We start from the raw sequence: 26,080 nt of genomic DNA, 5'->3' as shown, positions 1-26,080 counted from the left end.
CATGGTACAAATCTGGGATGCCAGGTTCTCACAGAGGCCTGGGACTCAGGGGGCTGTACTGGACCCTAAGGTCTGCAGGTGGGGGCGAGGTCTTGGCCACTCTAGATCTGAGGTGAAGATTCCGGGTCCCAAGTGGTCTAGAGCCTCCTGGTGGGGGTCCTGGGTCCCATGAGTACAGCCGTGAATCAGTTAGGACCCAAGCCAAGGTACCTGGTGACTGGGGCCAGCACCCAGGGTACTTACCCTCATAGTTCTCAGCCTCCAGCTGCAGCTTCCAATCCTCCTCACTCTCCCCCTCTTCCTTCTCCAAGTCGGGTTCCGGGGTTGAGGCAACTGAGGTGTGGTTGGTGTGGAGGGCATGCTCGGGGTGCTCAGGGCTCTGAGTGAGGTAGTCGCTGGGGCGCTGGGGGCGGGGCTGGAGCAGCACACATGCGCAGGCGTGCGCCCCCACGCGGCAAGCCAGGTGCAGCGCTGTGTGGCCCCCTCGCTCGGCGACGTGCACCCCAGCGCCAGCTGCATACAACTTCTCCACTATGGATGCCTCCCCCAGGATGGCTGCCAGGTGCAAGGCTGTCTGCAGGAGCGGGGGTTGAGGGTGTTATGGGGATAGGCAGGGGTGAGGCGTGGTGCTGAGTACCCCGATCCCCTGCCCACCCTGTGCTCCGGCACCTCACCTGGCCTAGGTCATTCTGCAGATCTAGGTACTCGGTGCCTGCTGAGAAGCCCAGGAGGAAGTCCAAGAAGGGCTCATGCTGATGGATGACGGCCAGGTGTAGTGCCCTGTGGACAAAGACAGGGTCAGAGAGTAGGGAAACAGGTGCTTACTGGGTGCCTGGCATCGTAGCTGCAGCCCTGGGGCCAGATGGCACCAGCTGGGACGGTCCAAGGTTAAGGTTCATGCATCACGCTGGGCAAGCACTGTGGGCAGAGGGTTAGGTTTGGGTTTGGGACATCCACATCCGAGATGGCAATGACAGTTTAGGTCTTGGTTACTTAGTCCTTTTTTTAAACAAGATTTATTTATTGGAAAGTCAGATATACAGAGAGGAGGAGAGAGAGAGAGGAAGATCTTCCATCCGATGATTAACTCCCAAAGCAGCCGCAACAGCTGGAGCTGCGTCGATCCGAATCCAGGAGCCAGGAGCCTCTTTCGAGTCTCACACGTGGGTGCAGGGTCTCAAGGCTTTGGGCCGTCCTCGACTGCTTTCCCAGGCCACAAGCAGGGAGCTGGATGGGAAGTGGAGCTGCCGGGATTAGAACCGGCGCCCATAGGGGATCCCGGGGCTTTCAAGGCGAGGACTTTAGCCTCTAGGCCACGCCGCCGGGCCCAGGACTTTTTTTTTTTAAGACTTGTTTATTTGGGGCCCAGTGTGTTGGCCTAGTGGCTAAATCCTCGCCTTGAAAGCCCCGGGATCCCCTATGGGCGCCGGTTCTAATCCCGGCAGCTCCACTTCCCATCCAGCTCCCTGCTTGTGACCTGGGAAAGCAGTTGAGGACGGCCCAAGGATTTGGGACCCTGCACCCGCGTGGGAGACCCGGAAGAGGTTCCGGGTTCCCGGCTTCGGATCGGCGCACATCGGCCCGTTGCGGCTCACTTGGGGAGTGAATCATCGGACGGAAGATCTTCCTCTCTGTCTCTCCTCCTCTGTGTATATCTGGCTGTAATAAAATGAATAAATCTTTAAAAAAAAAAAAAAAGTCCTGATGCTGTAGGCTAGCAGCTAAAGTCCTTGCCTTACATATATATATGTATATATACACACATATATTTAATTTATATGTAAATATATACTTAATATATATATTGAAAAATTAAAAAGCAAAGAAGGGCCAGTGCAGTGGTGTAGCACACTAATTTTCTGCCTGCAGCTGTGAAACCCCATATGGACACCGGTTCCAGTCCCAGCTGCTCCACTTCCCAATCCAACTCTCTGTTAATGGCCTGGAAAGGCTGTGCAGGATGGCCCAAGGTCCTGGGCGCTGCACCAATGTGGAAGACCCAGAAGACGCTCCTGGCTCCCAGCTTCAGACTGGCTCAGCTCTGGCTGTTGTGACCATTTGGGGAGGGAACCAATGGAAGGAAGATCTCTCTCTGTTTCTCCCTCTCTCTCTTTCAACTTAGTTTTTTTTTTTTTTCTTATTAGTTGTTTTAAAATTTTTTTAAAATTTAAAACAGAGAAGAAAAGGATGATAGCAGATTCCACACTGGGGATGATGCAAACAAAAACATAATGGGGCCATGATTTTAAGGTATGGAAAGACAAACTGCTGACCCGGAATCCCTTCTGTGTGTGTGTGCTGACTTTTTACTGTTCAGAAGATATTTTGCTAATGACATGACATTCTTTTGCTATAAAATAGAATATGGCAGAAATTCTTACCAACTGCCACCTGCATTGTTGACAACACAGTTAACTGCTTTACTTGATTTACAGGCACTTCTGTTGTTTAAAAGGCACCTCATTTAATATACGGTTGAGGGGCCAGCAAGATAGCTCAACTGCAGAATTAACCAGTCCCCCACCTGCAAGTGCTGACACCTCCTATGGGTACCAATTCCTGTCTGGGCAGCCCCCGCTTCCCATCCAGCTCCCTGCTTGTGGCCTGGGAAAGCAGCAGGCGGCCCAAAGCCTTGGGACCCTGCACCTGTATGGGAAATCCAGAAGAAGCTCCTGGCTTCGGATCAGCTCTGGCCATTGTGGCCATCTAGGGAGTAAACCAGTGGATGGGAGATCTTTTTCTTTGTCTTTCCTTCCCTCTGTAAAATTGCCTTTCCAATAAATATAAGCAAATCTTAAAACAAACAAAAAAACACAAGGGAAAGCCAAGGGGCTAGCATTTGGTGTGGCAGCTCTGTCCTCACTCAGGACACCCACATCCAAGCCTGAGGGCCTGGTGTGAATTCCAGCTGCCCTGCCCCCAGCCCAGCTTCCTGCTAACGAGTACCCTGAGATAACAGCTCAAGCAGTCGGCTCCCAGTGCCCATGTGGGAGGCACAGACAGATTTTTGGGCTCCTGACTTTGGCCTGCCCACTCCTGGTTGTTATGGCCCCTTTGGGGGGTGAACCAGTAGTTATTTAAGATTGCATTCTGGGCCTGGCGAAGTAACCTAGTGGCTAAAGTTCTCGCCTTGCAGGAGCCAGGATCCCATATGGGTGCCGGTTCTAATCCCGGAAGCTCCGCTTCCCATCCAGCTCCCTGCTTGTGGCCTGGGAAAGCAGTTGAGGTTGGCCAAGCTGCAGCCTGGATCCCAGAGCTCACACCAGGTCTGAGGGTAGCGCCTACAGGCCAGCTTCCAAAGCTTTTCCCAGGCGTATCAGCAGGGAGCTGGATGGGAACTGGAGCAGCTGGGACTTGAACCAGTGCCCTTATGGAGATGCTGGCACCACAGGCAGGGGCTTTACTGCATCACTACACTGGCCTGGATAAAAAACTGTTGTTGGAACCCAGCGCAGTGGCCTAGTGGCTACAGTTCTCACCTTGAACGTGCCAAGATCCCATATAGGTGCCAGTTCTAATCCTGGCAGCTCCACTCCCCATCTAGCTCCCTGCTTGTGGCCTGGAAAAGCAGTCGAGGACAGCCCAAAGCCTTGGAAGAAGTTACCTTTGTTATCTGTGATAATATTCCTTGCTCTAAAAATCCTGGCACCTGGCTTTGCATCGGCGCAGCACCAGCCGTTGTGCTCACTTGGGGAGTGAATCATCGGACGGAAGATCTTCCTCTTTGTCTCTCCTCCTTTCTGTATATCTGACTTTACAATGAAAATAAATAAATCTTAAAAAAAAAAAAAAAAAAGTCACACAGAAGAGACAGAGATCTTCCATGAGCTGGTTCACTCTCTATATGGCAGCAATAGCCAGGGCTGGGCCAGGCAAGGAGCCAGTAGCTTCATCTAGATCTCCCACATGGGTGCAGGGGCTCAAGGACTTGGGCCGTCTTCTACTGCTTTTCCACATACATTATCAGGAAGCAGGACTGGTTGTCAGTAGAGCAGTCAGGACTGCTACCCAAATGGGATGGTGATGCTACTTACAGAAGCTTAACACACTATGCCACAGCACTGGCCTTGAAAAATGTTTTACTCTATGTAAAGTTGCATATCACTTGAGGGAGGACTATGACACCTTCAAGTTGCCCAGTATAAATCCTAAAGCAGCTGGACACAGCGTGATAGCTTAGTGGTTAAAGTCCTCGCCTTGCACGCGCCAGGATCCCCTATGGGCGCTGGTTCTAATCCCGGCAGCCCCGCTTCCCATCCAGCTCCCTACTTGTGGCCTGGGAAAGCAGTAGAAGACGGCCCAAAGCCTTGAGACCCTGCACCTGTGTGGGAGACCTGAAAGAGGCTCCTGGCTCCTGACTTCGGATTGGCTCAGCTCCAGCCGTTGCGGCTCACTTGGGGAGTGAATCATCAGACGGAAGATCTTCCTCTCTCTCTCTCCTCCTCTCTGTATATCTGACTTTCCAATAAAGATAAATGAATCTTTAAGAAAAAAAAAAAAATCCTGGGCTTGGCAGCGTGGCCTAGTGGCTAAGGTCCTCGCCTTGATCCCATATGGCCACTGGTTCTAATCCCGGCAGCTCCACTTCCTCTCTGTCTCTCCTCCTCTCAGTATATCTGACTTTGTAATAAAAATGGAATAAATCTTTAAAAAAAAAAAAAAAAAAAAGAAAAGAAAATCCTAAAGCAGGGATCAGCAAGTGTTTTCAATGAAGGGCTGGGTAGTTATTTTCGGCTTTGTGGCTCACCTGGTCTTTCCTCCCCACTCAGTTCTTTTATCAAAAGGACCTGTGGACATGGTATGGATGTGAATGAGCATGCCAATTTACCACTGGGATCCGACATACGAATTTCATGGAATTTTCACTTGCCGAGCAATATTTTTCTATTTCTATATTAAGTGTAAAGATCATTCTTAAAAGCTTGTTAGCTGGATTTTACCTGGAGGTCATAGTTTACCAACTGCTGTCTTAAAGTACCGAATAAAGATACTTTCAGGACTTTATTATACTTTAAAGGTACCATAAAGGGCCCAGCATGATAGCCTAGTGGCTTAATCCTCGCCTTGCATGTGCTGGGATCCCGTATGAGTTCCAGTTTGAGTCCTGGCTGCTCCACGTCCCATCCAGCCCCATGCTTGGCGTGGGAGGGCACTAGAAGATGGCTCAAAGCCTTGGAACCCTATACTTGTGTGGGAGACCGGGAAGAGGCTCCAGGCTCCCGGCTCCAGTCTCCTGGTTTCGGATCGGCTCAGCTCCAGCCATTGCAGTCACTTGGGGAGTGAACCAGAAGACAGATCATTCTCTCCGTGATTCTGACTTTCCAATGAAAATAAATATTTCTTTGCAAAAATAATAATGAGTACCCACTAAATGTCGCAGTGGGGCCAGCATTGAGGCTGCAGGTGATCCCGCATCCAGAACCACAGCTCCAGTTCTGTTTGCTCCAATCCCGTCTACTCCCTGCTGACGCACCTGGCAGGCAGTGGAGGAGGGCCCAAGTGCTTGGGCCCCTGCACCCAGGGAGGCGCGAGACCTGGACGATGCTCCTGGCTCCTAGCTTCTGCCTGGTGCAGTCCCAGCCACTGTGGCCATTTGGAGAGTGAATCAGCAAATGGAAAAATTTCTCTCTGTTACTCTGCCTTTCAGATAAACAAACCAAGTATTTTCATATCAGACAGAGTAGATTTTTAGAGCAAGGAATATTATCACAGATAACAAAGGTAACTTCACAATGATAATGAGATCCATTAGTCAGGAGCAACAATATTTAATAAATCTGTTAGCACGTGCCCTAATAACAGTGCTTAAAATTTGCTAAGCCATAGGGCCCAGGGCAATGGCTTAGTGGCTAAATCCTCCCCCTTCAAGCATCGGGGATCCCATAGGGGTGCCAGTTCATGTCCTAGCTGCTCCACTTCCAATCCAGCTTCCTGCTTACGGTCTGGGAAAAACAGCTGGAGATGGCTCAAGGCTTGGGCCCTTATCATTCACTCGGGAGACCCAGATGAAGCTCCTGGCCATTGTGGCTATCTGTGCCGTGACCCAATGGATGGAGAAGCCCTCCTTCTCTCTAACTCTTGCAAAATAAGTAAATAAATCTTTAGGGGCTGGCATGGTGGCTCAGCAGGCTAACGTTTCAGCTGCAAGCACGGGGATCCCATATGGATGCTGGTTCATGTCCTGGCTGCTCCACTTCCCATCCAGCTCCCTGTGCTTGTGGCCTGGGAAAGCAGTCGAGGAAGGTCCAAGCCCTTGGGTCCTTGCACCCGTGTGGGAGACCATAAAGAAGCTTCTGGCTTCAGATCAGCTCAGCTCAGGCCACTGCAGCCACTTGGAGAGGGAACCAGCGGACGAAAGCTCTTCCCTTCTGTCTCTCCTTCTCTCTCTAAATCTGCCTTTGAAGTAATAAGGGAAAAAAAGAAACATAAAAAGAAAAGTCAGGATAGGGACCAGTGTAACAGTGAAAAGAGAGAACATTAACAAAAGCTACCCTGGCCAGTGGCTCAGTACCACCTCCTAGGGGTCCCCAACTCTGGAGAAGTTAACCAACAGAAAACTCAGGTGACCGCCCCACCTGGGTCCCTCCAGCGGCCACACCTTCTCCCTAGCAGGCTCTTCTCCGTGATTTACCTACTGTCCCTCCTTCCCGTGGTCAGAAGTTTCCGTTTTCTTCTCGGCCCGTGACTCAAGCAGGGCCTGGGTATGGGCAAGAATCCCCACGGGGTGCACCCTTCTCTTGGAATTTCAGAGACGGGACCAAGTACCCATTTACAGAACTCCAAGTTCACGGCTAGGAAATCAGAGTTGAGGCACAAAGACGGCACCCGGGGGTCGTCCACTGGCAGTGGGGGGCAGGGCCTGAGTTCCATCTACGGTTTTGGGGGCCGAGGGCGGAGGTCAAGGCGGCTAGCGCACCAGTGGGTTAGGATGTGGGTTCACAGCTCAAGGAAGGTGGGTAATGATTAGATAAGGATTAAAGTTGACAGGAAATGGGGTTTTGTTACAAATGAGGATGGGGTGTGTGGACATAGAAGTCAGGAAGCCCAAGAACGGAGTAAGAAGTCGGGAAGCCTCAGGGATCAGAAATTAATAGAGTCGGGATGGGATCCGAGGGCTTCGTTTAAAAGCGTAAGGTCACTCACGTGTCTCCATCCTCAGTGACGTAGCCGAAAACCAGGGGTGCCCACGATAGTCCCGGGCCCAGCTCTGCGCCCAGCCCCGGTCCTCCCGGCGCCGCCGCGTCCGGCCCCAGAGAGCCCAGGCCGCTGTCGCACCATTCATCCGCGTCCGTAGTTTTTCCCAAACACGCGACCCCGGCCATGGCCCCAGTCAACTCAGGGGAGCCCCTGCGGCTCCCTGCCTGCCGCTGGGCTCTGCCCGGAGCTCCGCGGCACTTCCGCCCAGCGGGAAATTCCCCAACACGCCCCCCTGGCAAATCCAATAAGAGTTGGCGAAACCATTCAGGCCCCGCCCCTGTGCTGCAAGATAACCAATCAACGTACTGGAATGCACGGCCACTCTCGGGCTATTCCCACATTTTCCGAGCGCCCTTTACTGACATGGCTTCCACCGCCATACCCTCTGGGAGTTGTAGTCCCACCTTCCAGCATCTTCCTGAAAGCTTTGTATGCGACCGAGATGGTTGCTGGGAGTCGTAGTTCTCTGCCCGATGCCTGTCCCTTCTGTTTCCGGTGCCGTCACGGGACAGAGCAGTCGGTGACAGCCCCGAGGGCCCCCGCCCCGAGCCCATGGCCGAGCCGGATCGTGAGTCGGGGACCCCGGTGGGAAGATCGGGCCTCTCCGGGGCCTGGCAGAGGGCTGCAGGCCCCGGGGCCCGAGGGCGGGCGCGGCGGGTTGGCAGCGAGGGGTTACACTGGAGGAGTGGAGTTCCAAGGGTGGTCGCGAGGTGATCCGGCCTCGCCGGGCGGTGGGTCTCGGGGGCGCGAGGTTCTGAATGGTCTGTGTGCCAAGTAACTGTGATTGTGTGTTGCTCACACTTTGGTTGCCAATGATCCTTGTGACTAAGGACAAAAGTTGCCGCCGTCTCGGTTGTTAAGAGTACCTGGTTGTCAGAGGCAACTGTAGGATGCTAGGGGTCCCCTGATGTCTGGTGCTGTCTCTTCCCCCTGGTTCCTGTGCCTCTCCTGAACCCATCACCTCCCGCGCACCTTCTGTCCCTACCTACCCCTTCACCCTCCCGTCTTCCTCTAAACTCCCCTCTCTCCCTCCCCATATACTCACACTCTATCATGTCCCTCCTAACTCTTGCTAAGTTTGTCAGCCCTGAATCCCCTACCCCCTCTTCCAGTTCCGCCCCTTCTCAGCCATTCTAGCCCCCCCACACTGCTGCCAAACCCTTCACTTTCCCAACAGTTACTGTTCTGTCCCTGCCTCTGTCACCTGTGTATTTACCGGCCCCATGCCCCTCCCCACCACCAGCTTGAGCCCCTGTGTTCCCCCTTAACCATTCCCTCCGCTGTAACCACGTCTGCTCCCCCTCCTCCCCCAGCCTCTGACCCTCCGGAGACGCAGGCAGGGAAGGTGCAGGAGGCCCAGGTGAGATGCGGGGAAGGGTGGAGGGGAAGGATAAAGTTGGACATGTTCTTGCATTCCACTCTTGGGGGGGGGGAGGTGGGAGGAGGTGGCAGAGGGGAGATTGTACCCCACGGGGCCCTCGGCTCATTGCCCCCACCCCTCGCCCCACCTCTTGTCGGGGTGCAGCCCTTTGCGGGAAGGCTGGGTGTTGGGGACTCCCGAGAGAGAGAGAGAGAGAGAGAGAGAGAGAGAGAGAGAGAGAGAGAGAGAGATAGATGAGCAGAGTCTCACTGTCTGGGCCCTGCCTCCTAAACTGCCCTCTATCCCCAGTGCTGCCCGTCCCCTCCCCTTCCTTCCAAACCTCCCGTGTGCTGGCCTGGGAGAGCCAGCTGTCCCACCTGGTTCCCGCACACTCCTGCTGGATCATGCCGAGTTCCAGCCAGGCCTCTCCCAGTTAGACTCCAGAGTTCAGCCTAGGCATCAGACCAGGAGACATATGCAGTGTTGTCAGTGAGAATGACTTGGAACTCAGGCAAGGCGAGTGAGGCTGTGCCATGCAGCTGGTAGAGGGGCTGTGCAAGGGCTAGGGGCGTGAGCAGGTGATGCGTCCAGGAGCTGGGTGGCTGGATGTGACACGGTCAGCTGGGCAGTGTCTGCTTGGAGCTCTAGTTCATTGAATCTTCCCAGCCTGTATTTCATCCTGGCCATTTCACAGATGAGCAATTTGAGGCAGAGCTGGTACCTAGCCCGACCTCTGTCCCTTAGCTCTGGAAACACAGGGCGTTTGGCATGCTGCCTTCTAGACCCTGCAGGGTCACACGGGGTCATGGACAGTACCTCCAGCTCCCCCAGATGCTGGGCGGGTCTCACAGGACCTTGCTGTGTGTGGTCTGAAAGAATGTTGCGGCCCAACACACTGACATATGCAGGAGATGGGTTTTTTTGGGCACGTGGGGCTGTGCACGTGTGTCTGCTGTCTCACCCCCCTGGCTCCTCCAGCAGGACCACTAAGAGGGAAAAAGGTTTCCTGTCCAAAAGGAATCCTCGCTCCAGATGGCAGCCACGTGAGGCTGTAAATTGTGGTATTGTCCATCCTTGGGCCACGCTGGGGACAGTCCCAATGGCTGTCCGTGGATGGGTTAAATGGGCTATGGTTCCCACACACAATGCAGCCATTGGGGAGAATGAGGTGGCCTGTACACGCCGTTGTGGGAGGACGCAAGGTGCAGTGGCGTCCTGGGGCATGGCCTTGGTGCAATAATGAGTGTTTCTGTGTGGAGAAAAAAATTCCCCGAGAGAGTAGCTACACTGAGCTGCCTATAGTGTTTCTCTCAGCAGGAGTGGGGGTGAAGCGGGGAATTACAAGGCCAGGGCCTAAGTTATACATTGTCTAACCGATTGATTTTTTTTTCCCCCTTACAATGTATTTATTTATTTGAAAAACAGAGTTACTGGGGGGATCTGCAGGGAAAAGTTCTATTTGCTGGTTCATCCTCCAAATGGTCACAACAGCCAGGGCTGGACCAAGCCAAAGCCAGGACCCCGGAGCTTCTTCCAGGTCTCTTACATGGGTACAGTGGCTCAAACCCTTAGACCGTCCTTCACCACTTTCCCAGGCACATTCTTAGGGAGCTGGATCCGAAGCAGAGTAGCTGGGACTGTAAGCAGTGCTTGTATGAGATGCCAGCGTTGCAAGCAGCAGCTTAACCGGCCATGCCACAACCCTGGCCCCTAATGGTCAGCATTTTGCAAGAACTTGTCAGTCTTTAAAAGGAATGGAAACTATTTCAGTGTGTTTGCAAAGTGAGGTTCCCAATCAGATGGGCCTGGGAAAGGGTGTGAGGAGCAGCAGGAGCGATTGTGCAAGAGGTTTAAACAGGAAAGTGTGTTTCTGTGACAAGAGTGAGGGGGCCGGAGCAGCTGGGCAGAAGGAAGAGCCCTCCAGGTGGAGCCCAGCACGGGGAGACCAGAGGGGATCCCCAGCAGGCTCCCCCCATTCCTGGGAGAGGACAAGCCGGCCCCTGGGGCCCTGTGGTGGCCAGAAGGGGTCAGGGGGCAGAGGGAACCTGCTGAGAGCTGAGGGCAGCAGCAGGGGTGAGGCACCAAGGCAGCAGGGCCACCGAGCCATTCGGGGGCAGGGAGTCCCCGTGGAGATAAGGCCAGTAGAAGAGTGCTTTTGCAGGAGGTGGGAATGGAAGCCTGTGCGGGGATATGGTGCAGGAACCCCAGGTGCAGGGACAGAGGTGACATCACCATGTCAGTGGCACTTGAGGAGCTGGAAAGGTGGAGAGGGACCCAGGAAGGTCCTCCCACCAAGAGGAGAGCTGGCTAAGGGAGAGTTCGGGTGTCAAGCAAGGTGTGGGGGATTGGGCAACAGTGAGGCACAACCTTGGTGAGTGGGGCAGCTGGGCAAGGGACCCTGTGATAGAGGACAGGGGACACCACACATGGGACTATGGCCACAGTCAGGACTTACTGAGGTTCCCCCCATTCCTTCTGCCACTGCGAGCTGCAAGCCCCTCCCCTTGCTGAGTGGGGTCCCTGCCACCCAAGCCAGGACCTGGAGACAGAGGAGCCCGTCCTTCCCAGCATCACCCCACTCTCTGACCCTGGGCCGCAGCTCTGACCCTCCTGGCTGGAGCTTTTGTCACCCAGTCCAGGGGTTCTCCCTCCCCCACTTCTTTGTCCCCCCTCACCTCTCTGACTTGGCCACCCCACCCCACCCCCTTGCAGGATTCTGATTCCGACTGTGAGGCCGGAGCAGCAGGTGGAGAAGCCGAGAGTGAGTAGCTGATGGGGAGGGCTTAGAGCAGGGGCTGGGGGACAATCCCTTGGCACCACCAACAGTGTAGTCCTGGCGGCTGCTGGTGGGGAGGCTGGGGACCCCTGGGCTGGGGCAGGGCCCTGAGGCCACCATGCCACCTGGCTCATGCCCACCTGGCCCCTGTCTCCCTCCTTCTGGCAGTGGACTTCCTACGGAACCTCTTCTCCCAGACCCTGGGCCTGGGCACCCAGAAGGAGCGTCTGCTGGATGAGCTCACCCTGGAAGGGGTGAGCCGCTACATTCAAAGTGACCGCTGTAAGTCCCGGGCCCCTTCCTCTGCTCCTGCCCCAGGCCACTCCCTGCCCCCAACCACTGAACATTGGTGCACACCTTTTGTTTACAAATTGTGAAAGAAAAATGTCTGTTAACTCTCTAAGCGTGGCTGCATCCAGGTGATTCTTCTGTGTTCTCAGAAACTCTGTTTCTCTGGCACTGTTTCTGTGTGTGTTGGGATAAAGATCAGCCCCTGGTGCCTCCAAAAGCAAATTCTCCCCACCTAGCAGTTCCCGCTGAAGGATATCATGGTTTGTTTTGTTTTCCCCCCAGTGATTCAAGCGAAAGAGCAAAGACTGGCTCCGGCTGATGCAGGCAGGCATCACCTGCCTGGTCCCGATGGGGCAGCTCCGTCCTGCAAGGACTCACTGGGCTCCAGTTGGCTGGGCCTGGTTCAGAGACTGAGCGTGTCACACAGAATGGGGACTGTTCCCTATTTATTATTATTATCATTATTTTTAAAGATGTATTTTTTTAAAGGCAGAGAGACACAGAGAGGGAGAGAGACAGAGAGAAAGAGATCTTTCACTCCACAAATGGCACAACAGCTGGGCCTGGGCCAGGCTGCTGGAAGCCTGGAGCTTCCTCTGTGTCTCTCACATGGGTGGCAGGTGTCCAAATCCTTGGGCCATCTTGGACTGCTTTTCCAGGCGCATTGGCAGCTCAACTCACTGCATCGTATCAGCTCCTAACTGCCAGAAGTCATTTACGCTTTGTGAACACCTTAGGTGCACTGCCCGAAGAGAATTTGATGCAATATTTTTGATGCACCTGCATTTTGATCATGACCCATCTCATGAGCTCAGAAGTGGAATTTCCCACTTGTGGTGTCATATTAACGCTCACAGAGGTGGTGACGGGGGCCCCTATTGGATGTTCAGTTTAGGCAAGTTGTGGTGGTTTTTTTTTTTGTCTTTTTTGTATTATATTTTAGTTTAGGCAAGTTGTGTCTGTGGTAGCTCCTGACTTGGTGGGCTCTCCGGAGAGGTGAATGAATGAATGCAGATATGAGCAGGTGTAGCCGGGCCAGGCTGCTGCTGTGGGCTGGCAGGTGTCGCTGCGGCTGGCACTGCTGGAAGCTGTCCTCAGGCCCACTATCGTGCCTATCAGCAGGTGCCTATCGACGGGGCCACCACACAGCCGAGATTTCTTGCCATGGGTTAAGCTCAGTAGAGTCTGAGAAACAAGGCTCTCTGCAGTCCTTGACAGCAACAATTGGGTCCTGAAAGGCCTTTTGTGAAGGAGTCTTCTCTGGTTTCCCCAGCCCCTAGCTACTGCCAGCTCCCTCCTTGGCTTGTGCAGCCTCTGCCCTCGGTAGGGGCAGGCCAAGGCAGCTGTCTGCCGCCATCATCTGGCTGTGCAGGGCCCCAAAGAGCACATGGATTCCTGCTTCTAAGCTGGGGGTGCCTGGCCTAGACCCAACAAAGGGCAGTGACAAATCAGACTGGGTTAAGCACTTTACGGGCATGCTCTTGTTTTGTTTTTGTTTTAAAGATTTATTTCTATTTATTGGAAAGACAGAAACTTTAGAGAGAGAAGGAGGAGACACAGAAGGAAAGATCTTCTGTCCGCTGGTTCACCCCCAAGGGACTGCAATGGCTGGAGCTGAGCTGATCCAAAGCCAGGAGCCTTTTCCAGGTCTCCCAGATGAGTGCAGGGTCCTAAAGCCTTGGACCATCCTCTACTGCTTTCCCAGGTCACAAGCAAGGAGCTGGATAGGAAGTGGAGCAGCTGGGACACAAACCAGCACCCATATGGCATGCCTGTGCCGGCCCCATAATAAATGGATTCTGAGTTCCTCTGCTGGCTGCTCTTGCCCTTCTTGGCTGTGAATAAGGGGTGCCAACTTCACTCCGTGGAGAAGGGCAAAGACCACAGTGCCCGCGAAGTGTTGGCCCGGGGGCCCGGCACCCAGCGTCAGGGCTGGGAATACGTGGCCGCAGTGGAGGGGCTGAGCAGGTCACCCCCAGGTGACACAAAAATGTCTCTCCCAGGTCGCAGGATCATCTGCCTGGTGGGCGCTGGCATCTCCACGTGTAAGTGTCGCCTCCCTGAGCAACCGCCCGCACTGGGGGCTACAGAGGGTCCCCGGGGTGCAGACAGGGCCAGCCTCTCTGATTCCTGTCTCCTTGCCCCTCCGCCTGCAGCTGCCGGCATCCCCGACTTCCGCTCTCCGAACACCGGTCTCTATGCCAACCTGGAGAAGTACCGCCTTCCCTACCCAGAGGCCATCTTTGAGATTGGCTACTTCAAGGTGTGTCCCGCCTCCTCCCATCTGCCTTGAGTGGAGGTGGGGGTGACCCTGCTGCAACCCTCAGCGCACCGGGGCCCCTAGCTCACTCTCTCTCCCACAGAAGCATCCAGAACCCTTCTTCGCTCTTGCTAAGGAGCTCTACCCTGGGCAGTTCAAGGTGAGTTGCTTTGTTGTTTTTCTGTTTTTCTGTTTGTTTTTCTTTTTTTTTGTAAGAGATGGGATCGGGGATTGAGAAAGAGCAGGCAGGGGAGAAGGAATTTTCAGGCAGATACAGTAGTTTAGTGTGAAAGGGCCCAGACTGCTCCCCTATCATGTGGCCCTGTGGGCCTCAAGCCTCATTTTTCCTGTCTCTACAATGGAGTCATTGCTGTTGTCCAAGGTGAGAGCCCAGATCCCAGAGCTGGGTTATTCCCGGGCAGAGCCAGACCCAGCCCCTCCCCGGCCTGGTGACTCTGACCAAGATAAGCTTGCTTCCCTGTGTGTGCTCAGCTGTGACACGGGGAGAATGGCGGCCTGCCCCTCGCAGGGTCCCCAGGGATGACACCTTGGGGTGAGAGAGGCTGGGCCGGGCTGTGAGGCTCTGCTTGACCCGTGCCCTTACCGCTCTGTCCCTGCAGCCGACCACCTGCCACTACTTCATCCGCCTGCTGAAGGAGAAAGGGCTGCTCCTGCGCTGCTACACGCAGGTAGGTGTTTGGGTGGCCAGCGGAGAGGAGGGGCCCGGCGTTTTTTGGGGGATGTACTATAGCTGGGTGCATCGGACCTCAGTCTGGGGTGCTCAAGCAGAGATGGTGACACTTTTGAGGTCTCAGGTCCCTAATATAAGAGATGTTTGCACTCCACTTTGGGTGTAGAACTTCATCTTGGAATTGCACGGGGAGCGCGGCAGCGACAGGCTAGCCCTCCACTGTGGAACCACAGGTGCTGGAATGGCGCTGAAGTGTCAGTTGGTCTCCCAGCCTCTTCCTCCTGCACCCGGCTCACCTGCAACCTCAGACGCTGCCGCCAGGGGGCGACTTGGGCCTGTTTAGATCTAGATTTCTCAGCCAGGGCAGGTGTGTCCGCCCGTGGGTCGTTGGGTGCCTTGTGTGCACCTGCCCAGCATCAGCAGCACTGTGTGTCAGCTCTCCCAACAGGCAGCTGCTGAGTGCCCACCCCATGGCTGGCCCTGCCAGCAGTGCACTTTCCTGGCTCCCTGGAGCTGGTACGCTCCTGCAGGGAGAGGTGACAAGCAGCACAGGGAAGCGGTGCCTGAGTGTCCCACAGTAGTTGGTCTCTCAGGCACACTTGGCAGGAAGGAAAATCAAGTGCTGCATATGTGTGCCCGTGTATGTGGAAGGGCATGGATGCACGCGTGTGTGTTCAGGAGGAATTAGGTGCACAAGGTGGCCACCGATGACTCACTGAGGTGACATTGAAGCGAAGGCCTACAGGGCTGATGGGGGGAGCCTCGGGGTTGTCTGGAAGAGCAAGTTTGAGGCAGAGGGACAGCACTCCTGTCCACTGCCACGACAGAGAATAGGAACCCACACTGGAGAAGCAGCGTGGAGATGGGGTTCGGGCTGAGTGGGAGAAAAACCATGGCTGGGATGAGGTTGCCAAGGGCCGCCCAGCCTGCTCACTGCCCAGCCCTGTGGAAGCAATGCTCTGCCCTTGACTACAGAAGAAACGGCAGCAACCGCATGCTTGGCTTCCTGTTGTGACTTTTTAAAAGACTTATTTATTTATATTGGAAAGGCGATTTACAGAGAGAAGGAGAGACAGAGAGGAAGATCTTCTGTCTGCTGGCTCATTCCTCAAATGGCTGTAACAGCTCAACGGGAGCTAAGCTGATCCAAAGCCAGGAGCTTCTTCCAGGTCTCCCAAGTGGGTGCAGGGTTTCAAGGCTTTGGACCTTCCTCCATTGCTTTCCCAGGCCTCAGGCAGGGAGTTGATTGGGAAGTGTGGCAGTCAAGATATGAATCAGCACCCATATGGGATTGCATCACACATATGGGGTCCCAGTGCTTGAAGGGGGCAGGATTCGCCACTTGAGCCACAGTGCAGGCCCTCCTGTTGTAATTTGTATTTTAGTTTATCTGAGAGACATGCAGGAACAGATGGACACATAAATGGTACCAGCCTCCTGGCTCCCCAGATGCCCAGCATGCCCAGGGCTGAGCCAGGCTGAACACTTAGCCTGGACACTCAGGTAGTCACTCAGTCCAGGCCCACCACGTGCGTGGCATGGATTTAGCACTTGAACTTTCACTGTTCCCTCCAGGGCCTACAGCAGCAGGAAGTTAGTAGAAGTGGGAGCAGAGCCGGGACGTGAACTCAGGCACGCTGAGTTGGGCTTCGAGGGTCCCAGCCTGCAGTTCAGCTGCTCTGCCTCAGCCTGTTTGTTTGAGAAATGAAAAGAGCTAGCGCTCCCTTATGCTGGGTTACTCCCCGGAAATCCTCCGACAGCGCTAAGCCGGACCCAACCACCTGAGCTGTCACCACTGCCTCCTGGGGCCTGCAGCAGCAGGAAGCTCAGTTAGAAGCCAGAGCAGGAAAGAGACTGAGAAAGAGATCGTCCATCCACTGATTCATTTCTCAGCTGGCTGCCACAGGCAGGGCTGGGCCAAGCAGAAACCAGGAGCCTGGAACTCTCTGGGTTGCCCACATGGGTACAGGGACCCAAGCACTTGGGCCATCTGCTGCTGCTTTCCCGTGTGCATTTGCAAGGACCTGGATGGGAAGTGGAGCAGCTGGGACTTGAACCCATACCCAAAGGGTATGCTAGCGTCACAGGTGGAAGCTCACGTAGCCTGTTGTACCATGAGGCCAGTGCCCACAGATCTCACGAGGAGCGTGTTCCAAGGCCAATGTGAAATCTGTAGGCTTTTCTCCTGTTTGCTGTGTTCGGTGCATGGATTGAACGTAATAGGCTGTATTTAAAAATGGCATGTTTCATAAACTGTAAAGCTGGGGGAGACGTTGCGGGCTCGCATTTCCTGAACCACTTTACTCTCCCTCTTCCACCTCAGCTACCAGCTCAGTGACTCACCCAGTTTCCGAGAGCACACCGTCTTCCAAGCTGTGCCGACACAGCACTTCTGAAGCTGTGTGCACTGCTATTTTTACCGCAGCCCACCGTCTGCATTCAAACAGGAGTACAGTGGTCATGTCCATTCAAGTCCCCATCAAGTCCACAGCAAAACTACTACGGGTCTTGTCAGTCACATACCAGAGTTTTCCAGAAAGTTCATGGAAAATGCATGTTAGGAAAAACTGTGCATGAATTTCAAAAATATTTCACACCAAAATAAGCTTATTATTTCAGACAGAAAATACTTTCTTTTTCTTTTGAATTCTTAATTTATTTTTGTATTATATTTGAGAGACAGAAAGTCAGAAAAAGCCCTCCCCACCCCCCACCTGCTGGGTTACTTGCCAGATATCCAGGGCTGGACTAGGCTGAGGCCAGGTGGCCCACGGGAGTGGCAGGGTCCCCGCTGCTTGAGCGCTCACTGCTGCCTCCGCATGCCCACTAGCAGGAAGCTGGGTCAGGAGTCAACTCTTGTTTTGTACGGACTTTCCACTCTAGATTTAAATAGAAACATCACAGTTGGCAAGAGAGGGAAGCCCAGATCCTTCCTTGCAACACCCCTCAGCCCAGTGGGAGTTTGGTAGGAAAAAAAAGCTTGAGAGAGAATGGGCTGATTTTTAATTTATTTTAAAAGATGTATTTATTTTTTATTGGAAAGTCAGATTTACAGAGAGAAGGAGATTCAGAGAAATCTCAGGGATCCCTCTAGTGGGGCCCGGGAATTCGAGGTGTAACAACAGCTCCAAGCAGAATCGGGACACAGGGGATGCAGAGCCAAGATGAACCAAGGCACACTTTATTGAGTTATACTGGGCAACTTATAGTATGGTTTTTGCCGGGCAAGCAGGCAGATGAAAGTTACTAGCTAACTAAACAATGGCATACAAGCTGCTCTAACAATAGATCACAAGGGATTTGGAAAACAATCACCAGGTGCCAGGCAACAGGATAAGTAAACTTGAATTACAGGATCAACACCCACAAACACATCTAACTAGAAAAGGAATCTAACAGAACTTTGCTTGTAATCAGATACATTTAGGCCACAATCACTTAAAAAAAAGAGGAAGATGGTGAAGACGCCTCCCACCTCCCCAGGCACGCTTAACCAGCAGGGTGGCCCACCATCTCGGCAGGAAGTTTGCTTCCTGCATAGTTCTCAATCTGCTGAGAACGTCTGAGATTTGGGGCCTCTTGGGTGTTTTGGTGGTCTGTTTTTTTTGGGGGGGGGCAGTGCTTCAACAGAAAAAGATCTTCCATCTGCTGGTTCACTTCCCAGGTGACTGTCTGATTCAAAGCCAGGAGCCAGGAGCTTCCTCCAGGTCCCTCACGTGGATTCAGGGTCCCAAGGCTTTGGGCCGTCCTCGACTGCTTTCCCAGGCCACAGGCAGGGAGTGTTGATGGGAAGTGGAGCAGTGGGACACAAACTGGTACCCATATGGGATCCTGGTGGTTGCAAGGTGGGGACTTTATCCACTAGGCCCCTGCTCCGGGCCCAGAGAATGGGCTGATCTTGAGAAGTGATAGGGATGGGTGTTGGAGGTTGTGAGTCAGAGTCTGCAAGCTGTGCCCTGCCCCCCAGCAAGGGCATCTGCCTGGGGTGAGAGCAGAGCTGCAGCCCCAAGCTCTGGGCTGACCTGGGCACCTTGGCGTGGGGCTGCCTCGTTCCCCCAGAGGAGGGCCACAGGTGTCTCGAGGGCCTGGGCCCCTGCCGCTGCTAATGTTGCCCTAGAGAAAAAGTAGGCCAAGACTTACAAGGCAGGAGACCTTCACATAGTGCAGTCTCTTGCCTGGCACCTCCCTGGCTGCCCCCCTGGGCAGCTTTGCCAGTGACCGCTGTTGACAGGAGCTGAGTGAGGGCCGGCCTAGTGGAGCGGCCACCTCCACCCCACCCCCAGCCCCGCCATTTGCTTAGGTTTCTCTCCACCTGGGTGCCCTGATTCCAACTGCCATACCAAGGCCAATGTTAGCCACCACTCTCATGGTGTATCCCTTTCGTAGGGAGGGGCTTCCTCCCGCCACGTGCCCCATCTGCCCTCCCTCAAAGGCACTGCTGTGACTCAGCTCCTCTTTGGAGCTATCCTAGCACAGGCAGACACACGAGTTCATGTGCAGTCACATGCTACCTCACACTCCACTTAGCAACAAGGGGCACAGCCCATGGTGGTCCTATTGGATTAGGGGTAGGTGTGTGATGCACTGACGGGGACTCCGCTTGGAACACGTGCATTGATGTCGGAGAGGCTGGTTCTGTGTCCCGGTGCCGCTTCCCTAAGGCACACCTGGGAGGCAGGGGGTGATCGTTCAGTGATTGGGTTCCTGCCACGCACATGGGAGACCCGGATGGAGTTGTGCACTCTGGACTTTGGCGTGGCGCAGTCCTGGCTCTTGTGGGCATTTGGGGAGTGAACTGACAGCTGGAAAAGCTCTCTCTCTGCTTTTCAAACAATAATAATAAAAAAAGTGTCATTTATGATGTTCTGGAAGGCTGTTTGTGCAGGAACACTCCAGCATTTGCACAGCACAGCCACCTCCGCCACGTGTTCTGGAGCTTGGCCCGCCCCTGGAGCAGTATGACTGGAAGTGTTTGTTCTGCACCCTGCACACCCTGCCTCTGTTGAGCTGCACCTTGGACTGTCTTGAGGACATTTCATGCCCATGTAGGGACCCGCTTCACTCTGGTTTAAGTCGATTTCACCAGCCTAAGCGATGTCAAAGACTAGCCCCAGGGTAACAAGGTCCATGGGAAGCTGAGGAAGGTGTGTGCAGAGCCCTGGGTGCTATTCTCTGGGTCAGACCTCTGTGGGAGTTCCTGGGATGTGTCCCCATGGCTAAGGGGACCACTGTGGTTCTTTTGCATGCTATTTATTTCTTGAAGAAATTTGTTTTTTTTTTTTTTAATTGGAAAGGCAGATTTATAAAGGAGAGACAGAGATCTTCCATCCACTGGTTCACTCCCCCAGATAGCCACAACAGCTGGAACTGAGCCGATTCAAAGCCAGGAGCCAGGAGTTTCTTCCAGGTCTCCCACACAGGTGCACGGGCCCAAGGGCTCAGGCTGTCCTCTGCTGCTTTCCCAGGCCATAAACAGGGAAGGGAAGTGGAGCAGCTGGGACTGTGGGATGCCAGTGCTCCATTGCATGCTATTTAGTTTTGTATAAGATTTATTCACGTACTTGGAAAGCAGAATGACAGAGAACAGGAGAAATAGAAAGCGAGAGATCTCTGCACTGGCTTACACCCCAAATTCCACAATGCCCAGGGCTGGGCCAGGCTGAAGCCAGGCACCTGGAACCCCCTGCAGGTCTTCTGCACGAGACAGGGACCCAGGTTCTTGGGGCCATCTTCCACTGCTTTCCCAGGCTCATCGGCTGGGAGCTGGATCAGCCACGGAGCAGCCGGGAACTGGAGTCAGCACACTGATAGGATACTGGCATCGCCTAGGTGGCGGCTTTAGCTTCTGAGGCATAAGCTGGTCCCTGATGTTGAGTTTTTCGCATGCACACAGCTTGCTTTGCAGTTGGTAGACTGAGTCGAGTATACTAAAGGCTAAACCAGGGTGTGTAACCATGAGGGAGGAGCGCAAGGCCAGGCCTGGGGCCTCTCGTCCACAGGTCCTAGGGAGCAGAGCCGACTGCCGCAGCACTCCACCCCTGAGCAGACTTGTGGCGTCTCCAGGAGACTGAACAGCCTAGCTGCAGGCCATGCCAGCAGGCCATCTGTGCCTCCTGTCTGTGTCATCTGTCAGCCTCTACCCCAGCGACCCCTCACCCCCTGGGGGACAGAACAAAAGCTGCTCCACAGGGGCTGGGCGGTCTAAGAAAAACCACAAAAAAACCACATGAAAGAGAATCTTCCAGCTCATCGACTATGGGATGCGTCCTTGAGTCCAAAGAACACAGGTTCCTGGGCCACCAGTGGTACCATCCATCATTCAGAACCCCAGCTGCCAAACCAGGAGGCCAGAGAAGCCTCCTGTTTCACTGCTATGTGTCTGCTTGTCAGGGCTGCCACGTTCAGCTCTGCAGGTGGGGCACTGCTCAAGGAGGTCGCCTCAGAGCAGCGTTATAGGTCTATTTAGCTCAACAAATTTCTGGCATGTGGCAGTCAAGTGTGTGGTTCTTTTCTGAAAAATCGAAGTGGTCCAACTTAGCAGGAAACTTGAGTTTGGGCCACTGCTGGGAGCGGCCAGGACTCTGAACCCTTGCGTAGCGCCAGGAACATGAACAGAATGGCCTCAGCAGACATCAGCACTTGCTTCTTGCTCCGCCCTCCCCCTTCTGTGTCCCAGCAGTTCCGGTGGCTTCTATGGGCTCAATGCCTGCTACAATTGCTTTTCTTACTTTTAAAGATTTATTTATTTTTATTGGGAAGTCAGATTTACAGACAGGAGGAGAGACAGAGAGGAAGATCTTCCATCCAATGATTCACTCCCAATGGCCTGGAGCTGAGCCAATCCGAAGTCAGGAGCCAGGAGCTTCTTCTGGGTCTCCCATGTGGGTGCAGGGTCCCAATGTTTTGGACCATCCTCGACTGCTTTCCCAGGCCACAATCAGGAGCTAGAAGGGAAGTGGAGCAGCTGGGATTAGAACCAGCATCCATATGGGATCCTGGCACATGCACGGCAAAGACTTTAGCCACTAGAATACCATACCAGGCCGTATCTTTTCCTTTCTTTTCTTTCTTTCTTTCATTCTCCTTTCCTTTCTTTTCTTTTTAAGATTTAATTGGAAAGGCAGGACGAGAGAGAGAACTAGAGAAAGACCCATCCTCCATCCACTAGTCCAAGCTGAAGCCAGGAGTCCAGAATTCCATTTGCTTCTCCTGTGTGGGTGCAGGAGCCCAAGCCCTTGGACTATCCTTTGCTGCTCTCCCAAGCGCATTAGCAGGGAGCTGGATCAGAAGTGGAGCAGCCAAGACTCAAATAGGGAATGCTGGTTTAGCAAGTGGTGGCTTAACCCATTATGTCATGACACGGCACCAAGTCCCACCCGGTTCATGACTGGACGGGAAGGTGAAGTGTTCACACCTGACCCCTCTTCCCTGTATCTCCCACTTACCCACCAGAACATAGATACCCTGGAACGAGTGGCAGGGCTAGAGCCCGAGGATCTGGTGGAGGCCCACGGCACCTTCTACACGTCACACTGCACAAGCCCCCAGTGCCGGCGCGAGTACACCCTAAACTGGATGAAAGGTGAGGGGCTGCGGGCTCTGAGGGGGTGGAGCCGGGGTTCCCTGCCAACATCAGAGTCTTGGGGGCTACCGAGCTTTGCAGCGCAGCACCTGCAGCTGGGAGGTAGCAGCACCTCCTTGCTCTCTGCGGGGTCCTCGTCAGTGCAAATTCCAGGCTACTCATTGGCCTGTCCTGTGGGGCCACAAAACCCTGGGACTAGGTCCTTTCAAGTGCCTGACCCAGCCGCACCCCAAGAAGGGCCACACTGTCTCCCAGAGCTTTCAGAGTTGAAAAAAAGGCTCCTGTCTACACTGGCCCACGTGGCAGCCGCGGGCACTCTGGGGCCGTAGCTGGTGCGGCCAAGGAACTGAATCGCTCCTTTTCTCCCATTCAAAGTTGTACAAGTCGTACACAGGTCAGACAGCACCAGGGCAAGCTGGGCTGTGACATCAGATGGGGCGGGGTCTGGCAGGGGATGTGGGGGAGGGGTTTTCCCTAAAGGCTGCCAGTCGCAGTTCACGCAAGGCCAGGGTGTCCCCTCATCCTGCTAGCCAGGACGAACCCACGACTGTCGTCCATTGTGCCAGCAGAGAAGCCACTCGCCACGGCATGGATGCTGTCTCTGACGGCCTTTATGCTCGCTTTACAAAGCTGTCCGTGTCCACGTGTGAGCTGGACAGCTGCAGCGTGGCCTGGGTGCCCCTGCTGAGGGAACTCCTGCTGATCACCCCCACCCTACAAGCTGGGGGAGGGAGGGAGGGGGTCACTCAATCATCACCACTGCTCATAGCTGGGGGTAATGGCCTACAGCCACCCACAGAACAGCATCTTGTCACAGGCAGCCCCTCCGCGGGACAGACGCCAAGGAACACATGGCTGAATACTGAATGAGTTAGAATTCTGAGGGTGGCAAGAGACGGCAATGCCTTCCAGCCCACTGAGCCCCTAAGTGACAGGGGAGGGCTGTCACCAGGCTGCTGTGAGGAAGGCTCTGGCCCAGATCCTGGTGTGTTGTCCTCACCCTAGTCACGCTCCTCCCAGGGGGAGGGGTGGGGAAACCAGGGCTGCTCCCAGAGAGCCCTGGAAAGCCCCGCTTCCAGGTGGGGGCTGGTGGGATCCTGCTGGGAACAAGGATTTGTTCATTCATTCACTCGGTAGCTATAGCAGGGGATGCTGGGAGCCACCTGGGGGTGGGGGCTGCTCCTGAGAGGAGAGGCCTTGGACAGGGTAGATCCCCCCTCACCCAGCCCTCCCTCACACACCTGTGTTAAGTACATACACACAAGCATGTACCCTCGTGTGTGTGCCCTTGTACAGGTGCCTGTGTGTGCATGCGTGTGCACCTCTGTGTGTATGTGTGTATGGACAGTGGAGGGAGGCTGCCAGGGCACCTGCCAATCCAGCACCAGCCCCTCACAGCCCTCTCTCCCACTCCCCCTTCTCCCCGCCCAGAGAAGATCTTCTCGGAGGAGACTCCTAAGTGCGAGAACTGCCAGAACGTGGTGAAGCCGGGTGAGCCTGAGCCCGGGCACCTGCCCCAGTGGATCACCACCTCCCTGCCCATTCCCCTGCCCCTCCCCACGTGGCCCATGCGTCCCCTTCCCCTACCTGCTGCCCCCCACCAGTGTCCCGGGGAGGGGGAGCAGCCCTGTGCCTCTGCTCGCTGCCTCCCACGGGCGCACGGCCTGCCTCTCCTCCACCCTGTTCTCATGGGTCTCCCTGTGTCGCTGTCCCTGCCCCACTCCCCGTGTCTATCACTGTCTCTGCGCAGACATTGTGTTTTTCGGGGAGAACCTCCCGGCCCGCTTCTTCTCCTGCATACAGTCCGTGAGTGGCCTCTGCCGGTGGGGTGGGTGAGGTGGGAGGGGAGGAAAGGCCCCGGGGTGGCCGTGGCCTTGCTGGCGGGGTATCCAGCCTGGCCCTCACTGGCCATTCCACTCCTCCTCCCACAGGATTTCACGAAAGTGGACCTGCTCATCATCATGGGCACCTCGCTCCAGGTGCAGCCCTTCGCATCCCTCATTGGCAAGTAGGTGGGGAGCCAGTGCGGGCGGGGCTGGGCACTGCTTGGGGGTGGGGACAGATCCTGACTTCTGAGCCTCACGTCCCCCCAGGGCTCCCCTGTCCACTCCTCGCCTGCTTATCAACAAGGAGAAGACCGGCCAGGTGAGCCGCCCACACCCACCTCTCCCTTCCCTCCATGCTGCCTCCTCCTCTGGCTCCCCCGTTTCCTCCCCCATATCAGGGGGGCTCCTCAACTCATTCCCTGGGGTCCCAGGCTGCCCCTGCTTCTAGGATGCTGCAAGCCTCTGCGCCCATTGGATCTGGTGCCAGGGGCCAGTGTCAACCAAGACAGGCCCTGCCCAGTACCTGTGTCACCCTCGGTAGCTGAGGCGATGACAGGGCCACTCCATGGTTGTCATGCTTTGTCGCTCTAACATAATGCAGCTTTAGAATACAGTTTTTTCTGAGTCTTTTCAACCCCATCCCTGGAATCCTTAAGTGGGGGAGGAGTGGGTGGTGGCTGCGTCTGTATTCCCACCACAGCCACCAGGGAGAGGGTGCCCAGAGGCCAAGTCCTTCCCCAAAGCCACAAAGCTGGGAAGCAGCCAGCCCACTGGCCCCAACTGGCTGGGGTCTGTGCCCTTGGACCTGCCCTCCCCTCACTTGCCCACTTGTCCTCCCCAACCCTCCGCTTCCCTGCAGACAGACCCATTCCTGGGCATGATGATGGGCCTTGGAGGAGGCATGGACTTCGACTCCAAGAAGGCCTACAGGTGAGGCCTGGGCCAGGGGTGGTGGCAGAGCTCAGGAGAGACCAGACCCAGATGGGGGAGTGGGTTAGGGGAGAGTGGCAGGGACCCCAGCCAGGCTTCGGGGCTCTGACCATCCTAACCACGTTGTAGGGATGTGGCCTGGCTAGGGGACTGTGACCAGGGCTGCCTGGCACTCGCTGATCTCCTTGGATGGAAAGTGAGTAGCTGGGTGACCCTGGCCCCCTGAAGGCCCATACAGGGACCCTGCTTCTGCCCCATGTGACCTCTGACCTGCATGACCCTTGCCCCACAGAAGGAGCTGGAGGACCTGGTCCGGAAGGAGCATGCCAGCATAGACACCCAGCCAGGGCCGGGGACCTCCAACCCTGGCTCTGCGGCTTCCCCCAGGAAGTCCCCTGTGCCTACCAAGGAGGAGACCAGGACCATGGAGGGAGAGAAGCCCCAGTGATGGCTGTGCCTCTGGGGAGGACACCAGCCCTCTGCCCTGGGCCAGCAGAGCCCCAGCCAGCTCTGGGCCCCTCTAACTTGGCAGCTCTCATCCATGGAACTCGAAACATACTCCAGTCTTTTAACAGTTTCCTCCCAGGACCAGGGACTGGGGCACCCTCACTCAACCGCCACGAACCTCTAACTCCCTCCCGAGGGTCTCTAACAGCCCACAGCTCTAACTGGCTCAGGAGGCACTTCCCCAGGCTAACTGCTCCTGGGAGGTGGGCACCACGCTTTCTAACTGTCCTGGTCCCTGTCCTGGCTCCTGGGATACCTGGGGCTAAAGACACTACATCTAACCTACCCCAGAGTGGGACATGGGTCTCTCACACTCAGGGCTGTGGGAAGGATCCCCAGGTTTCTGCCTCCAAACCCCAAAGTGGCTGCTGGGCCCCCTCTACTTGGGACCCACCTCTCATCTGGGAATGGGCAGAAGATGTTGCTTTTTGGAAACAAATTAAAAGCAAAAACCAAACAAGCTAACCAGCATCTGTCCGGCCTCTCTGTTCCCTTTTTTTTTTTTTGATGGCAGCCAGGGAGGTGTGGGAGGGTGGAGGCTGGAGCTGGGGCCTCTCAGGAAAGCAGAACATGTGCTGGTTCTTCGGAGACTCCGTGTGAGGGGCGTTCCCAGCTCTGGGTTCCCGGCCTACCTGGCTCCCTTCCTCAAAGGCCTGAGAG

The 26,080-nt window shown here is 55.1% G+C and overlaps 2 protein-coding genes across 4 annotated transcripts in view; one reads left to right on the top strand and one right to left on the bottom strand.

Annotated features, from left to right (window-relative positions):
- Window positions 1–26,080, bottom strand: part of NFKBIB (NFKB inhibitor beta) — a 70,960-nt gene that overhangs the window by 1,538 nt on the left and 43,342 nt on the right. Inside the window, exons 2-4 of one of the 2 annotated variants that reach the window (XM_058674683.1) lie at window positions 7,144–7,330; window positions 675–780; window positions 244–574 (exon numbers count right to left, since the gene is read on the bottom strand). In XM_058674683.1, the coding sequence (XP_058530666.1) occupies window positions 244–574; window positions 675–780; window positions 7,144–7,322 (616 nt within the window). In that variant the 5' untranslated portion in view covers window positions 7,323–7,330. Of the gene's footprint in view, window positions 1–243; window positions 575–674; window positions 781–7,143; window positions 7,418–26,080 lie in introns of those variants that run through there. The other variant, XM_004595173.3, reaches the window with a different exon arrangement.
- Window positions 7,625–25,727, top strand: SIRT2 (sirtuin 2). 2 transcript variants are annotated; one of them, XM_004595088.2, is made up of 16 exons: window positions 7,635–7,765; window positions 8,511–8,557; window positions 11,270–11,318; window positions 11,502–11,615; window positions 13,628–13,669; window positions 13,781–13,887; window positions 13,988–14,044; window positions 14,505–14,573; window positions 22,028–22,157; window positions 23,589–23,648; window positions 23,908–23,963; window positions 24,089–24,165; window positions 24,251–24,302; window positions 24,843–24,913; window positions 25,043–25,109; window positions 25,206–25,727. In XM_004595088.2, the coding sequence occupies exons 1-16, from the start codon at window positions 7,750–7,752 to the stop codon at window positions 25,359–25,361; spliced, it is 1,170 nt and encodes a 389-aa protein (XP_004595145.2). In that variant the 5' UTR covers window positions 7,635–7,749; the 3' UTR covers window positions 25,362–25,727. The 2 variants fall into 2 exon arrangements, with proteins under 2 accessions (XP_058530665.1, XP_004595145.2); XM_058674682.1 differs by lacking the exon at window positions 8,511–8,557 and having other exon boundaries at window positions 7,625–7,765.

The sequence above is a fragment of the Ochotona princeps genome, chromosome 16 (genome assembly GCF_030435755.1).
Source record: "Ochotona princeps isolate mOchPri1 chromosome 16, mOchPri1.hap1, whole genome shotgun sequence".
Lineage (NCBI taxonomy): Eukaryota > Metazoa > Chordata > Mammalia > Lagomorpha > Ochotonidae > Ochotona > Ochotona princeps.
This window is presented reverse-complemented; position numbering and strand designations above follow the sequence as displayed.